At 37.3% G+C, this 17,501-nt stretch overlaps 1 protein-coding gene across 6 annotated transcripts in view; it reads right to left on the bottom strand.

Moving 5' to 3' along the window:
• ULK4 (unc-51 like kinase 4) overlaps nt 1–17,501 on the bottom strand; it is a 168,798-nt gene that overhangs the window by 92,124 nt on the left and 59,173 nt on the right. For all 6 annotated transcript variants that reach the window (XM_039336096.1, XM_039336092.1, XM_039336097.1 and 3 more), the window contains exons 20-23: nt 16,374–16,535; nt 14,857–15,039; nt 11,535–11,662; nt 4,533–4,666 (exon numbers count right to left, since the gene is read on the bottom strand). In XM_039336096.1, coding sequence (XP_039192030.1) covers nt 4,533–4,666; nt 11,535–11,662; nt 14,857–15,039; nt 16,374–16,535 — 607 coding nt within the window. The remainder of the gene's footprint in view (nt 1–4,532; nt 4,667–11,534; nt 11,663–14,856; nt 15,040–16,373; nt 16,536–17,501) is intronic.

Genomic DNA, 17,501 nt, shown 5'->3' with positions numbered 1-17,501 from the left:
GCGGGTGGGATGGTAGGCTCCCCAATGGCAACTCCAGGCTAGCTGGCCTTAGGCCAGTGATTGAGAACTTTTAGAGACCACGTGTGCTGGGGCGATAGCGTGTGCCCACAGAGAGGGCTCCACATGCCACCTCTGGCACACATGCCATAGGTTCGTCACCACTGCTCTAGGTGCCTCGTGTTTTGGTAACATCCTACCTGCTTTTCAAGGTTTAATTTGGTGAATTTTGTATGTGTCTCTCTGTGTGTGTATGTGTGTGTGTTCCTCCTTTCTTCGTGCATTCCTACCTGGCTTGCAATAGGGGAAGGGGAAGGGTTTTGCTCTAAGGCTGAGTTTAGGATTGTCTCTTTTTCTTCTCACTTTCTTAGAAGCAGAAAGTCACTAGTCTAATCTAATATAATTATAGAAATAAAGTGCATTATTTGTTTGTTTGTTTAGAAAATTTACAATAAATGTAATGCACTTGAATCATTCTGAAACCTCCCTCCCCTCAGTTCATGGAAAAATTGTCTTCCATGAAACCGGTCCCTGGTGCCAAAAAAGTAGGTGACCTCTGCTTTAGGGGGACTGATCTGTAAGTGATATGGTTATGTATCCAGAGACAATCTAGAAAATAGATTGTACCATACCATCAGAATAATGTTGAGTGTTGAGAGGTTCTTTGCTCATGACTCATGATTTATGAATTGCACCTCAAAATGTTTTGCACAATCCTCTTTGGATTTGGTGAGGATAAGGATGTTGTCTAAATAAATCAGGACCCACTTAAATAGGTTCTCCCTTAGTACATCATTGATTAATTGCATAAATACTGTGGGGGCCCCTTGTAGTCCAAACGGCAAAACTTTGAATTGGTAGCACCCTACTGGGCAATTAAATGCGGTTTTCCATTCATCCCTTTCCTTAATTCTAACGTGCTTAATACGCTTCCCTTAGATCTAGTTTAGTGAAAATTCTTCCTTTTGGGAGGTGGGATAACATGTCCTTCATGAGGGGAAAGGGGTATAGGTTGCTTTCACTTATTGCATTCAGGATGTGGTAATACAGGCACAAGCGTAAAATGCCGTCCTTCTTCTCTCTAAAGAGGACAGGGGTGGCTACTTTAGGCTTGGCAGGTTCGATAAACCCCCCTTCTAGGTTTTTATTTATGAATCTTTCCTCCTTCTCCTTAGGGCTCATAGAGTATAGTCTGGGCTTCGGGAGTTTTGCCCCAGGCTTGAATTCTAGGGCTGTAGAATTCCGCCCTATCCTCACTGAAAACTTCAGCAAGGTCTCGGTATTCCTCTGCTATTTCGGGTAACCCCTCTTCTTCTCCCATTGATGCTTTTTCCATTCTTAAATTTGGTAGGATTCCTTGGGGTTTTAAGTCCTTGGGGTCCCCCTTTAGGAAATTGATTTCTGCCGTCCTCCAATTTACCCAGGGGTTCCATTTCTTTAACCATTCCAGTCCTAGGATCACTGGGCATTCCATGCCTGGGGTCACTACAAATGTTATGTCTTCTTCATAGTTTCTCAGGGATAGGCGAACTGATAAAGTGGCTAGGGTAGCTGGCACCACCACTGCTATGGACTCATCTAACTGGCCAAATGAGATTGGTTGTTTCAGCCTCCTCACCAGAATGCCCAAGTTCCCCACTAGTGTTGGGCTAATGAGGCAGCGGGTGCAGCCAGAGTCTATTAAGGCTTTCACTTTGACAGCTTTGGGCATGGAGGGAGCTAATATAGTCACTGTCTTGAGAAGGGGTTTGATGGATCCACTTACCAGCGGTTCGCCCTCTGAGCTGTGGTCTGAGGTGTCTGCCGACCCTGCGGTGTAGGCTGGAGTTCCCTCCACACGTTGGGCAGGGGTTGGGGACTCCACAGCCTCTATCACTCACATGGCAGGTTCTTTTGGCTTGGCTTGGGACTTCCCAGATTTCCTGGCCAGTGATCGGTCTGGGTTGTGCTGAGGGGCTTTCAAGCAGCATTCTACAGCCCAATGCCCCTCTCTCCTGTACTTGAAACAGCCCATTGACTTCTTGGCTATAACTGGTGGTCTCGCTGGCTCGCACGTCGACTCAGGCAGCGAGCAGCCCCATGGTTTTCCTTGGTGCCTCTTCTGTAAGTCAAATTCTGCTTCATCTGCCAAGGCGTACCAATCATCGAGTTGGTGTGGGTCCCCTCGAGGCAGGCAAGCATCATACAGGTAGTAATTTAGACCATCTTTGAAATGGCTAAGGAGGATATCTTCCAGCCAGTTCAGCTTGCTGGCAATGGTCTGGAATTCTTGTGTATATTCGGCTACCGGGCATCTGCCCTGCCTTACCGTTTTGATTCTTTCACAGGCTTTACGATCAGCCAGGGGGTCCTCAAATTGCCTTCTCAAAGAGGACATGAAACAGTTGAGATCGTTGAGCTCTGGGGCGTTGGAATCATGCAAGTTTACCACCCAATATGCGGCCGGTCCGTCCAGAGCGGATTGCATGATACGGATACGGGCTTTGTCGCTGGGGATGTCCTGCTGTATTCTTCCATGTAGCTGAGGACTTGGGTTAGGAAAAACCCCAAGCGTTGCAGCTCCCCCTTGAATTTTACGTCCAGCAGTGGGAATCTTTGAATGGATCAGTGCCTTCGCTGTCGGCGGTATTGTCTTCCATCCTGACCGCCATCTGCAGGTCGGCAGGGAGTGGGGGCTGCTGAAGTGGTAGCTGATGGTTCAGCGGACATCCCCGGGACTACAGGTTCTGATTCCCCCTCAGTGTCTCTCCAGCTGGAGTTCCAAGTGCTGGTGCGGCTGCGAGGCTCAGATTTCTCCTCCCCTAGAAAGCCAAGGGTTCTTTTCATCAGGTCAATAGCTTTCTCTAGGATCCAGTTCGAGTGTTGTGCACAACTTTCTTCCTCTTCGCTAACGTGCAGGGATTTCTCCATCTCCTGATTCCATTCTGGTTGGTGGCTGCCCCGTCTCAGGGTCACCTTTCTTGATCTCTTTTCCCATTCGCCTTTCTTTCCAACGCCCATTGACCACTGAAGTTTGTGGTTGCGTGTCTCCACCACCTCTTCTCCTGAGGAGTATGACATTTCGGATCCCGATAGCTGGCGGAATCTCGGTCGGGAGAAGGCTCCCTTTCCGCGGAGTTTTCTTCCTTCCCTGCCTCGTTGTCTGGCATTGTAATTTTTGCAAAGTCCCCCGGTAAGGTTCTTCCTTCCAGGTTATTACTGCAGATCTTGTCTAATGTACAGACCCACTTCAACCCATATCTTAAGAAAGCAGAACTCTTGGAAACAATTTCTTCCAACAGGAACTTTTATTAAGAGTAGTTGATAGCAGGCATAATAGACAGGATCTGAGGGATTCCCTTACAGATCGATATTTTAAAGTGTCCCTAAGCAAACCTCACCCCACAATTCATCCAGGCAGTTCAGACCGGCAAATCCCCAGGTGTTAAATTCATTGATGGGAAAGGAAAGTTAACATCAGTCCAGCTCCATTTGTGCACGATCATTCCACAGCTCTTCACACCTCATTTTGAGGACGGAGAAATAAACCAGGTCCCAGAGGTTTGTATCTCTTCCCCTCCCTTTTTCCTAGCTGCCTGGTAGGGAGGAGAAGTTCAGAGGAGGCAATTTGTTACATTGTAAGAGTTAGCAGACACGAAGGTGAATAAACAAAAGGTTACTTTGTAGTGGATAAAGGAAGTGAAAGCAATAAACCCGCATGCATATTCTCCCCTCCCCCTTGGGAGTATGGCAGAATCCAGGGAAGAGTGAGAATTGGTTTTAGATCAGAGTAGATAGATAGAAAGGAAATGTAACTGGATTCTGACAACATCTCACGATAGCTAATTTCAAATTTTAATTACATGTTCTGTTGAAACATATTACCTTTTGTCTGTCTTCATTCTTTCAGGATTTAATTTCAGTGGGTGATTTCTGTTTCTAATATTTTAGGGGGGGGAAAATACCTTTTCCTTGTCCAACTTATCATACCATGCATAATTTTCTACACCCAAATCAAATATTCTTTCATTTGCCTACTTTCTACATTAAAAAAACCCCAATGTTGCCACCTTTCCTCATATGGAAACTGTTTTAGAAACTTGATTATCTTGGTAGCATTCTTCTGTACAATCACCATATTCTTTATGAAGTGTGGTGACCCGAACTGCACTTGATATATTAGATATGTATAACAGTCAAACCATAAAAGCATTATGATCTGTATTTTTAATAACACTTATTATTCCTAACATGCTGTTGGCTTTTCTTAATGGTACATACTCAGTTTGTCAAAATCTTTATCAAACTGCTTAACATTATTCTAAGATTCTCTGATCCTATTGGTCTGTATGAATAGTTAGGATATTTAGCCTCAATGCACATCATTTTGCACTTGCATTTTCAGCTTTGTGCTGAAAGATGAGACATGGGGAATATTTGCAGTTCATTGTCAGTAGACAGTACTGAAAGATTTTCCAGGTATTGTTGTGAAATAGTTTACCGGAAAAAAATGAAAAACAAAAGAAGTTAATTAACAATAAAGCAACAGAATTTACCTAGAAGTAATGGCAGCTCTTGCACAATGTGAAAGATGAGAAGATCCAGGCATCCTGACAAATATTCATTGCTGCTTTGTTGCTCTTTTCCTGGTGTAGCTTTTTGGCTGTCCCTTTCTATATACATCACCAATCTGCTTTCAAAAAATAGACAAAAAAATCCTGACATTTCTCCAAAAGATGATTGAAACTAACTTTATATAATATTTACACTTGGTTAGGAAACCAATTTTCGGATCAGTTGTCTCGGAGTAATTCTGAATAACCAGAATCTTAATTTTGTAACAGTTAAACCAGAGGTAATTATTCAAGTAGTGATAATAGCCACTTAAGACAATAAACAGCAATTGGTTATTTAGTAATGTGGAATTACACCATTTTGCTTCCATATGAAGTCCAGTTTTCAACATATTATCTACAGTTTCTTCATATGGTGGCAACTGCATTAACATTAAATACAGAAACCTGTTACTGGATAAGCAATTCCATCACAGTGAAGCAGAGGAAATATGGCAGTATAAGTTGCTCCATCAAATCTTGTAAGAGGCTAACCGGAGTGGCGCAGTGGCTGGATTGCCTTCTGGCCTGCTGGATTTGGGATTTTCCTTTGATTGGGGGCATATGGCCTGACTCTCGCTGAAATGCAAATCCCTCTCTAAGCAGGGATTGGGAGGCTGAAGGCCTTTATCTTTGTGGCCATGCAGTTCTAAAATTGATGGGCTGTTGCTGGGGAGGAGAATCAAAATAGGGCAAAACAAGCAAAGTCCACCATGGTTTATTGATTGCAAAGTTTTCCTTAGGTTTTCCTATCCCTTCCTGGACTATAAAATCACATTAGCAAGGTCCGTACTGAACATCTGGCTGCAAACTACTCAACTGGATTTTTGCCTAGCCCCTTGTGTAATCCCAGGCCTCATTCTGGAGGTAAGAGGATGTAGTAACAGGAGAGAGCTGCAAAATTGATTTGCTATTTATTCTTTTCTTTAGCAGCAATAACTATGTTCTTTGATGACTTTGCTAGCAACCTGCAGGCTGTAAACCTTTCTTTCTCCCTTGGGGAAAGAATTCAGGAGTGCTAGATTTATTTTTCCTGATACCTTGTTGGTTTTTTAAGGAGTTATGAGAAAAAGACGTGTCTGAAAATTAAAGGATGTTATCGATTGAGTTGTTAGACAGGAAAAAGAAGTACATGGACTTATGCACTTGCAATTGCTGACAAGTGTGCCACTAATATTCTTTTTTTAAAACACATTTTATTAGTTTTTTAATTTCTTAAGAAAAAGTATTCAAGACCCACCGTGGTGTTTGGGTGGTCAAACATTCAAAAGTAAAGACATATATAAACAGCTCAGCACAATACATTTCGCTATCCCCTCTCTATTTCCCTCGAATAACATAATACATTTAAAATATTCCATTTCTATTTTAAATTTCTATAACTACTCAACCTATTTGATAACTTTTATCAGTTTACAATTACCATAGTTTAGCTTTAAAACAACAAATTATCAATTCTAATTCTTAATCTCTCAGATCCCTCATTTTATCACCAATCTCATTTGTTTCTTCTTCCACAACACAGTAAATATCCTAATAGCAATAAAATATTAATCAACCCTATACATATAAAATCCCACAATCACTCTCTTTAAAATAACAAAATAATTTTAAACCTTAATTCATTCAAGTTCATTAAACAGAATTCAAATTTTCTCCAATTACTTATCATGCCTTATCACGTCTTTGTTGTCATACAAAAAGGTCATCTAATTTAAAACACTCCATTGATTATTGAAACCATCCAATCTAAATAGTCATCATTTTTTCAATTCCAATACATAATGATTTTCATCAAACTGAGTCTATTATTCAGTACACGAATACACAAATCCAGTACATTCTTAATCTGTTTAAAATATCTATCAGCCTTGATCCTTAAAACAGTCCGTAAATCCAGCGTTGTCTTTTATTCCATTACACCATTTTAAATTTCTCTTTTCAATCTAATTCTGGCTTTTTTCCTACGCCAGGTAGGTTTCCATAAAGACGCTTCCCTTTCAGCCAATAGATCTATTTTTGTTGCTTGCAGTAAGTTTTGAAAGAATAAGAGTCCCATCCTCTGTGTCAGATGTCTGTTTCTCTCCTTAAAATATCATTGCTTTGTAGTTTCAAATCTCAGTCTTTGCTTTTTCTGCTCCTCAAAGTTACAAATGAGAGATTTGTAAGGTATGATGAGTTGCTCTTTTATCTCTGTTAATTCTTCTTCTGGTGTGTTTTGATTTGTCAAATAATCAGATGTAGTCTGAGCATCCGTTTGAATTTTAGTTCTGGATTTTAGTTCTGTAATAGGTTCTTTCAATATGGCACAAATTTCTGCAGTTGCCTCATATATCTTTTCCAGTATAAGATTATAGTTTAGTTATGAATGCGATTCCTCCATTTTAATAGTAAGTAGAAAAAATCTCTTTTTTCTTTTTTTGTGGGGACTGTATTTGATAAAGATTAGTCAGTGTCCACCCCCACAGTTCCCAACAGCTGCACAGTCAAGTGTGCCACTAATATTCTGACTTGACATCTGCATGTTCTCAGGGCTCAAAGATTATCTTCATTCTTCATAGGGCAGTATTGTGGATTAACTAAATTTTTCTGGGTTCTGATTTTAAGGTGAGTATCCTGAGCTACAGAGGCCTTTGATCTTCTTCTTAAATACATAATAATAAAATAATGAGAACTAAAGACTCAAAGGGAAGGCAGATTAGAAAGAACGAGGCCTTTTGGGGTCTTCAATTCCCTTCCTGTTAAGAATTCCTTAATACGGTTTGCTCTTCCTTCCTAACATCTATAAAAGCGGTTTTTCCAGAAAATATATGAAGAGCTGTAATTAATGATTTAACTATGTTTTCTTTCTGGCTATATTTTAATATATGTTATGTTATATATAATGTATGTTTAAGCGAGGAGAGCTTGAAGTGGCCAATATGGAGGCTGCACCTTGCCCTCCAGATCTCTGCCTCCCCTGCAGATCTCTGGAGAGGAGGAGGGGATAGCAGGGGAACTATGTGAGGGAAGGCTGCCCCAACAAGCCAGTATCCTTACCACCCACAATTGGATATAGAATTCCCTTTCGAGAAGGGTCAGCCTCCCCTGTGCATGACCTGGGAGCGCTGCTCCCCTGCCGCCTCCTCTTGCTCTTCAGAAATCTGTCAAGACAGGACTTGGAGGAAACTGCTTCCTGCAAATGTCCTCCATCTCCTGCTTTGTCAGGAGGGGGCACTGGACAGGAAAACATCGACGATGTCTGGGATTGGGAAAATAACAGCTCTTTAGCATGCTATAAACACACACACAAACACACAAAGATTCCAAGCTTGGAGACTTGTATCCACATCTGAGCTAGCAGATTGCCAATCATGCCTGGCTTTGGAAAGAAGGCCCTCTCCTGCTTTGTGGATAAAAATCTCCAAACCTGGAATGTGGTGTGTGTGAGCGTGTGTGTGTGTGTGTACATGCACACTCATGTGCTTGGCTGCTAGCAGTTTGGGGAGGCAAGGAGTTTGTGGGCACCGAGTTGTCCGTCCATCGAGTTAGCCAGTGTGACTTGTTCTATTCCGATCCAGCTGTCTTGGAATCAGCTGCATCCAGCAAGTGGCATCGAGCAGGCCACGCTCATCTGCTAGGCGACTAGTGGTACTCGAATACTGCCAAATCCTAAAAGTGGGTACAATCTCTGAAAAGGTTGAAAAGCCCTGTATTAGAAGACCTCCAAGATCCTTTCACTTTGTGATTCTATGTTCAAACTCTACTGCAATATCTTGGATATATCTATGGCAATATTGGGCAGCAATTCCATTTCAGATGGTGTTTCTCCATACAATTTCTATGAGTCTTCTTGAAAGATTCTTCTATTGATGTTAACCTCTCCTAATCTATCACAATTGATCAGCAATTGTTTCTGCTGCTGTGGTGTTGATCTTTGCATAAAGCTTCTGATATTGCTACCTACTTCTTTTATTTCTAGGAACTTGATTATTCCATCCTGTGACAAGGAATCAAATGAATTCTTGTAATCAATCCAATACATTCAATGTGGTCTTCCTTCTCTTACATTTTTTCCAAAATTATCTTGTCAATTAGAAGCTGTTCTGAATCCAACTTAAAGTATGTAACTTTTAAATAGAACTCTATCCCAGTCCATTATTGTTTAATCCAAAAAGCTTTGCTAAGAATTTTCATAAGGACAGGGCTTCCGGTTTGCTGACACGAACACCATGGCGAACTCTGTCTTCTGCATCCAGTTTCACTTCACTGGGGGACCCTGGAAAGGGTCAAAAGTTGCCCTGTAGGGGCAACCAGCAAGGAGGGGACCCCACTGGATCGCAGGAGAGTGGTAGCTCTTCTGCTAGATCCGGACAGCCCTCCAAACCAGCGGACGAAAGACCAGCCATAGTAACATGGCTTGTCATTAGGCTGCAGACAGCCAAAGTCACACTTACTACCAGGCATCTATAAAGCAGCACAGATGAGACTGGGTGAGATCTACCTCTCTTAAAACTCATTATCTTTTTTACCTGCATAAGCTGCCTAAAATACTTTCCCCCCTGTAGAGGGAAGGGGAATCCTATCCCACCCTCCAATAAACAGCAGGGACTGACTACTCAGAGGAGTTTAAAACACTGAAAGAATAACCTGATTTTAATTGATTTTAATTGGACTTTTATTTTCCTAAAGTTTGAGGACTAAAAGATTCCTTATTTTTTATTCTATTTTTATTGAAGATTTGGGTTTTTATCTATAAAAAGTAAAATTCCTAAATGGTATGGGTGACACCTTGTGGCTAAACCTGATATTACAATTTGTTATTGCCTAACAGAGACTTGGCTCATAGCCCAGACTATAGATAAGACTCCTGTAACCTTGGCAGATATTAGCTCTGAGAAGCCCAGCTGTGTTCTATACTCAGTGACAAAACTACTCTTATTCTATGATTGTAAAGCTTTTAATTTTACACACTATTAAGAAAACATGGATAAAGATCGGGAACAGACTTTTTTTGATGAAAGCAATTATTAAAACTATTCTTACAGCCACTGATGAAATAAGAGGCTACAGAAAAGAACAAAATGTCAGCCCAAATATACAAAGAATCAACTACACAGAATATAATAGAAGAAGTGGAACAATTAAACACTATCACCAGAAGGTTCAATTGATCAACAAATAGAGTTAATGGAAAACCCAGAAAAGAGACTGACAATCTGGAAAATGGAAAAGACTTTCTATACAAACTAGAAGAAATCTGAGAAACAACAAGAAGAACAGACTGAAGGGAAGATAAATATTTTAGGACAACTATGTCGAGATGGAAAGAGAGAGAGACGATTTGTTAGCACTTCCAAAAAAATGGCGACTGGATGTCCTCTTTCATTCCAAATAATATGTAGAATAACAGAAGGAGATCCATTTGATGATTTGACAGCATGAAGATGGAAGAAGAGCTGGCAAAGAAAGAAAGCTAGAATAAGACTGAAGAAAATTGGGGATTTGACTTATTAGTAAAGATTAAAAGAGAATATATTTTAATAGATAAATGTATGCTTTGAATTCTAAATTTTGTTATGAACTGAGATAAAGAACATTTTGAGCATTCAAAACTTGAAAGTATAAATATTAAAACTTAAAATTGAATATTATTTGTCTACAAAGATTGAATGTAAAAGTAATTAAAACATATATAAACTAAAATTTTATTGAAAAATGTAAATGAAAATGTTTTATTTAGCTGATATAATAAGAATTGTACTAGCTTAATATGAGATAGTAGACATTAAGAGAAAAAGAGAGGAAGCATTGATGTTGACAAAAGAAATTCTGATTACTAAGGTTAAGATATTTGGAAATTAATAGAAAATAAGAACGTTATACAATATTACTAATTAGATGATGTAAGATGGTGAGAAATAGAATATGTTTGAATAGATAAGATGTCTATCCTAAATATTAGACTTTGTGATGAATTTGATAATGGGAATTTTGGTTATTCAAAATCTGGAAATTATAACCAATAAATGTTAAATTCAAATATTAATGGGAAATTAAAAATTGGGAAAACTAATTAGGACATTGTCTATAAAGACTGAATGTTAAAAAAACTAGGACATGTATAAGCTAAAAATTATTGATAACTAAGAATGTTACTTTTATTCAGCTGATATAATAAGAATTGTATTAGTTTAAATGAGATAGTAAATGCTAAGAGGAAAAGAGAGGAAATATTTAATGTGGTACTTTTAGATTTCTATTAAAGATACTTGTATGTTATTGAATTTAAAAAGCTGCCATGTTGCTTTTTAAAAACTTAAATGTAAAATTAGGAAATCAATAAAACTTTTTAAAAAAAGGAATTTTCACAAGGACAAATAAATGCAGCTTAGCAACTCTGTTGATTTTTTAATTAACCAATTCCTTAGCAGTATGCAGAACTGCAAATTCCAGTTTTCCTTGGTCTGTTCATGTAGGAATTCCTGAAACATCACAATAATCTGTATTACAAGGTCATGTTTCAATTACTTATTTACCGTAAATGCCGGCGTATAAGACGACTTCTGCAAGCGCTGAAATCGGCGCCAAAGACGGGGGTCGTCTTATACACCGAGTCGTCTTATACGCCGGAAATACTGGTAGTTTCCGGCGTATAAGACGACGTTCTAGGAATGCGGCCCGGCTACAAAGACGGGGGTCGTCTTATACGCCGGGTCGCCTAATACGGCGGCATATACGGTACTAAAAGTAGCATGATAATATAGATCTGTAAAAGTTTACAGAGCTGTACAGAGCATTTAATAAATGCAACCAGAGAACTCACACTTGATAATTGTGATAGTAATTTATCAGATCGTTCAGCATTGCCTCAGCAACAGAATGCAACAAATATACATTAATATGAAACAATCCACAGTAAAAAGTTTTGAATATTTTTATGTTAAATTAAAATGAATCTTGTACCTTGCTTGGCAACTCAGGAGTAGCATCTCTTTATTATTAGTTAAAATTTGCAGTAACACCAAAAATGCTTTTGCTCTAATTACAGTAGAAGGACTTTCAAGTAGTCGAATAATTGTAGATACGAGGTCCTGGGCAGAAAAAGTACAAACACTGATTCAGTGGGAAATATAAACATATAGAGATGTATATGCATTTAAACAAGACAATCAATGCAATATAATGATCAAAGTATTGGAGATGGACTGGGGAAAAGCTGATTAGTTAATTTTGACTAGTGTCAGTCATTCTCAGTCATCTTCTCCCAATATACTTCACAAGTGGGTTTTGAAAGGATCAAATGGGAGATTCCTATATATGCTATCTTTATTTCCCCTCCAAAGGGCAGAATATAAATGTAATCAAAATAAGCTCCCTGAGCTATATAAAAGGGACAGATCTTGGTTTTATAATTTACTTTTCCTCACAGCCCCCCAATTTGGATACCTCAGCAATAACTAAATTAATCAAAAGTATATTTACAAAGATATTTTAAGAGAGATGTATCAAGTTTATGGAATTGTCCAAGTCTGTTGTACTTTGAACAAATGTCTCTTAATGTGTTTTTCTTTCAGGATACGAGAAAATGTAATTTTTGAACTGTTTCCTGTATTGTGACAAACTAAGACCATTCTTAGGAAGATCCAATTTACTGATAATGTGAAAAGTAATTAGAATATATATAAAATTAAAAAATAGATTATAAGAATCACAATTACTTCCCTACACTTTTATCTTTACTCTATGAACGGTAAAATAGAAATGTCATATTTACTGAAAATATTATTTTAAACAGGGTATTAATATATTTCACATAAATAGTCAAGCTATTCTCCAAAGCGCCTGAAGGCAGGACAAGAAGCAATGGATGGAAACTAATCAAGGAGAGAAGCAACCTAGAACTAAGGAGAAACTTCCTGACAGTTAGAACAATTAACCAGTGGAACAACTTGCTTCCAGAAATGGTGAATGCTCCAACACTGGAAGTTTTTAAGAAGAGACTGGACAGCCATTTGTCTGAAATGGTATAGAGTTTCCTTCCTGAGCAGGGGGTTGGACTAGATGACCTCCAAGGTCCCTTCCAACTTTATTATTATTATTATTATTACAATATTAGTTTATGCTTTCTAAAGATAGCATAATTGAGGTATAACTTTAGATCCAGTCAGTAACTCATTTTTTTTTTCTTTTAAGTCCCTCGGAACTTAATCTTAGTGTTATTTTTAACTAATAGCAATATTTCAGCTCATACAATTTATTGACTTTTAACAGGAACTCATACAATTGATGCTATCTCTTTGGATAAGCCAGAAAAGCCAAGTCAAATTTTACTTCTCATTGTTTTATCTTCACTTTATTTTAGTTACCGTTTTCTCTTTTAATGATATTCAGATGTATGCTAGTTTAGCCAAAATTGCAAAATGATTGTTAACTAAGACATTCATGTAGTGACTGTTCGATCAAGATTGCAATCCTGGCATTCCCAGTTGCAGTTGTTAAGTAACTGGGCAGGTCGTTAAATGGATGGAGTCATAGGGGCTGCCTGTCATGCATGGGAACTCACTGCACTGGGTTGAAAAAAATAAGGCAGGGATCGCCAAGATCCCTACTTTGATTCTTCAGCTCAGGTAGAAATTCCACTCGTCCATGTGAGAGAGTGAACTTGTGCACTGCACTGGAGAGATGAAATGTGATCCAAATTTTGTTTTTGAAGCCTGATGAAGAATTTCCACTTCCACCCCAATGCATGGAAGGGAGGGAAATTATGTAGCACGTAGCATTAGCTTGCAACTTTCCAGGCCAACTTTTCCCATAACTTTCTGGGGAAGCTGGCAGAGAACGCTGCAAATGGGGATGATCACAGGCTGCTTGACATCTGGTCATAAGCATGAAGGATTCCAAAGACCAATACTGTGATCACTTGACTATGGAGAGGTGTGTGTGACATTTTATAACAGGATCTGCTTTATGGACTGTAAAGCACATTTTCAAAGCATCATAACTTTGAACAATTGTTAAAAACCAATTTGTAACTTGAAGACTATCTGCAATCATCAGAAGGAGGTATTAAAAAAATATTCAGAACTAAATATTTAAATGAGAAACAAAACTTTAAAGAAAACTATAATACAGGTGGTCCTTTTATTACGACCATAATTACTTTTGCAAAGCAAAACAGTTTTTAAATGAGTTTTGCCCCTTTTTATAACCTTTCCTGCCATAGTTCTTAAGTGAATTACAGCAGTTCTTAACACAATTGTAAAGTGAATTTGCTTCCCCATTGACTTTGCTTGTCAGAAGGTCCCAAAAGGTGATCACATGACCTTCAACTGTCATGTATATCAACCAGTTGCCAAGTGTTCAATTTCTGATCAAATGATCATGGGGTCGTGTTAGTGTGAAATATAGTGATAAGTCTCTATTTTCAATGCCTTTGTAATTTTGAATAATCAGTAAATGAATTGTTGTAAATTGAGGACTATCAGTTGAGAAAAAAACAGTTATATATTCATGATAAAAGGGAAATACAGAGAAATATGAACAACTATAATAAGGCCATTAACTAAATTTCAACTGAAAACCTAACCATTGTGTATTCCTAATCAAATGTCCGAAGCAAGATTTTGTTAAAATGGTACAATATGTGTTGTGACATTAATACACCAAATATTCTCCTTTTGTGCCTGTGTTATGGTACAAGTACAAAAGGGACAGAGTATTTGCATCATGACACACATTTCATCATTGCTCCCTTTACTATTTCATTCTCTAAGCACCTGTGCTTTTCAAGACTGACTTTCAACCTTGTAGTGGAAATCAGAGAAACAGCTGTACAAACGTCTGAAGAAAAGGATTAGATTGTGATGGTAGTTCCACTGAAGAGGGCATTTTCCCCAAAGCCAAAAGAATAATGAAACTTGAATGGAGCTAAATGGAAACAATGAATAAAAAATGGACTCAACCGAAACCATAATCTTAACTATGCAATGATTGGATATGGCCGGAAGACAATACTATGGAATTTCTCAAACTTAGAGAGAAATTGTTGGAGGATGAAGAGAAAAATGGAAAGAAGAAAAGAAAACAACAAAATGAAAAAAATAGATTTTAAAAACACAATAAAATGAAATCACATATAATAACAGGCTAGGAACACAAAATAGGGAAATTAGCAATTGAAAAGTTAATTTAATATTAATTTGATGTTTCAAAGTTTAAAATTATTACTCAAATAAGTTCATACAAATGCTGTTTTCACAATATAGAGAGCAACTTTAAATCAAACCTTTTCTTGAGTCAGCCTCTGCAAATGGATACCACATGATAACAAAGCAGAAAACATTGTCAGCATGTACTGTTGAACTCTGCAAATTCCCGTTGCAACTGAATGTATCACAGCTATTAATCCCACCTTCTCAATAACATTCTGGAAAATACTAGGTGAGTGCCGCGTAATTTTACATAATGCCTGTATAAAACAAATTTTGTTTAAAAAACTGTAATAAATATAAATTCAACATAGCTTCAAGTCTCTCAATAACTATAGTTGACCACAGTTAAAAAGCATGAGATAGTTCCATTAGCCTTTTGATGAAAAGCATAAGATTATAACTTTCATTATTCTATTAATTTTTTAAATAAATCAAGCTTCCTACGAATTAATTATTTTTATTATATTTTAACTTCAATATAAGAGAATATGTGTGGTTCAGGGTTGAACAGTTGCAGAATTCTTGATGCTCTTTGAGTTTGGTTCTTTGCTTGCCCATGTTTTGTTACCCAACTAGGTTACATCATTAATCGTAAGTCACAATGATTATATTATCTGATTGGCTAATGGAACATCTGCAAGCAAACAACCAAGGTCAAAGAGCAACAAGATCTCTATGTTTTATCTTTCAAAATATCTTTTAAAATGATTTTTTAATGTTAAAATGTAGGCTATTCCATAAGTAGGAGAGCTCTGCCACATAGATTAACTTTTTGAAGCTGTATCGTAAAGTTAGGTTAACTGATAGAAGCTGTTTGTATCAAACTGATGGGGAAATGCAGGTATCTTTTTTTAACTTCATGATAAAATTCCTTTGTTTAGGAAATCATATGAACACTTCCTAACATTGCACATACACATTTGATAAAAAGTATCAAGGTATAAAATGCTTAAATGTAATGGTAATACTAAATAAATCATTTTAAAAATGCATTTCTGTTACAGTTAAATATCAATTAAATGAACCATTTGAGGCAAGGTATACCTATTAAATCTAAAGGACTTTCACATCCAAATTTAGCAGACGTGATTTATACATTTTGCATCGATTTACATATTTGTATGATTACATCTATGTACAGCTAATATTGATTCTTGTAACCTTTAACTAGGAAAAAATAACCAAATATTTTAAACGGGTTAACTTAACAGAATATGTTCAAAGTCCAGGACTCATTTTCCATGTGGAATTGAAATTTGACAAATTTTATAACAAAAAATATTATATAACAGTTTATCATATAATGCAAAATATTAGAAAACATTTCCTCTCCTGATGTTTAACTATGCTACACAGTTCAATATGGGCAATTTTCAAGGCAGATACATCTCTGAATATATCCAAACTTTTCTGTCTTCAGGAAGGAATCTGGTAAGGAAATATCTCTGATACAGTGATCCCAAAGAGCACAAGTTGTCTCATATATTAAAAATTTTAACTGGGTGAAATAGTTCATCATAGGACAAAACCTTCTCAATCAAACTGCCTCAAATTGGCTAACTTGCAGACCTAACAAAAATAAAAAACTTACTGAAATAGCAGTTATTCTCAAAGAATCTATGGTGGAATGCATAAAAAGATACCACAATAGTAGTCCAATTTCTCCAGTAATAAATCCTTGAGCATGAGGAGAGATAGTAGAACATACATTTTCAACGATTTTTGCTGCTATATGATTTATAACACATTCTTCCTAAAAAAAGAGAAAAATGATTATTACATATTATGGAAAAATTAATGTCAAAACAACTGCTCAAAGAAACAAGAAAGTTATATGTGTGCTAAATCCCCACTGAAAGATATTATCTCTACTGCATTACAAGGGCAGATACAAATGAAGTTGCTTTATATTCCTATGCCCTAGAATACTTTCTGCTTATAAATAATATTAGGATTAGGAATACATCTTTTGGTCAGTATGTAATGGTTACAAAAACTGTATGGAAACTATAATAAACTATAACATAAACAAAAGTTACTTTTTCTTCTTCTTACAACAAACAGGAGAGCTGAAATAAATAAATCCCTATCGAAGAGATTTCATTAATTTCCCCTTTGCTTGATGATTTAAAGCAGGCATATCAAACTGTCGGCCCATGGGCCGGATGCATCATACTGAAACCGCACCCACTCTATTGCCATCAATGGGGAAAAAGTTGCGATACATCACGCGACATCACATGACGTCGCGAGTTTGACATGCCTAATTTAAAGCAAAGATATCAGATGCCCTAGTTTACACAAGTACTTATGAATAACAGTCCTGTATATGGATCAATAATTTAATTAACAGCAAAGTTTGGTTTTCTTATTTAGTATAGTTCATATACATTTCATGTTTAAGATTCCAATCATCTTATGCAGTGTGTGTGTGTGTGTACAGGTAATCACCAACTTACATCCACAATTAAGCAAGTTGTTAAGTAGTTTTTACCTCATTTTGCCCACAGTTAAGTGAATCAATTGTTAAGTTAGCAATATGGTGGTTAGCTGAATATGGCTTCCCCACTGACTTTGACAGAAGATTGAAAAATATGATCATATGATCCCAGGATACTGCAACCATCATAAAAACATGCCAGTTGCCAAGCATCCAAATTCTGATCACATGACCATGGAGACCGACAGTGCTTCCCACACATCAGATAAAATTACAAAA

This window comes from Crotalus tigris, unplaced genomic scaffold, assembly GCF_016545835.1.
Source record: "Crotalus tigris isolate CLP2741 ecotype Arizona unplaced genomic scaffold, ASM1654583v1 scf7180000017666.27876245, whole genome shotgun sequence".
NCBI classification, from domain to species: Eukaryota; Metazoa; Chordata; class Lepidosauria; order Squamata; family Viperidae; genus Crotalus; species Crotalus tigris.
Note: the sequence above shows the minus strand (reverse complement) of the source record. Positions and strands in the feature narration are given on the sequence as shown.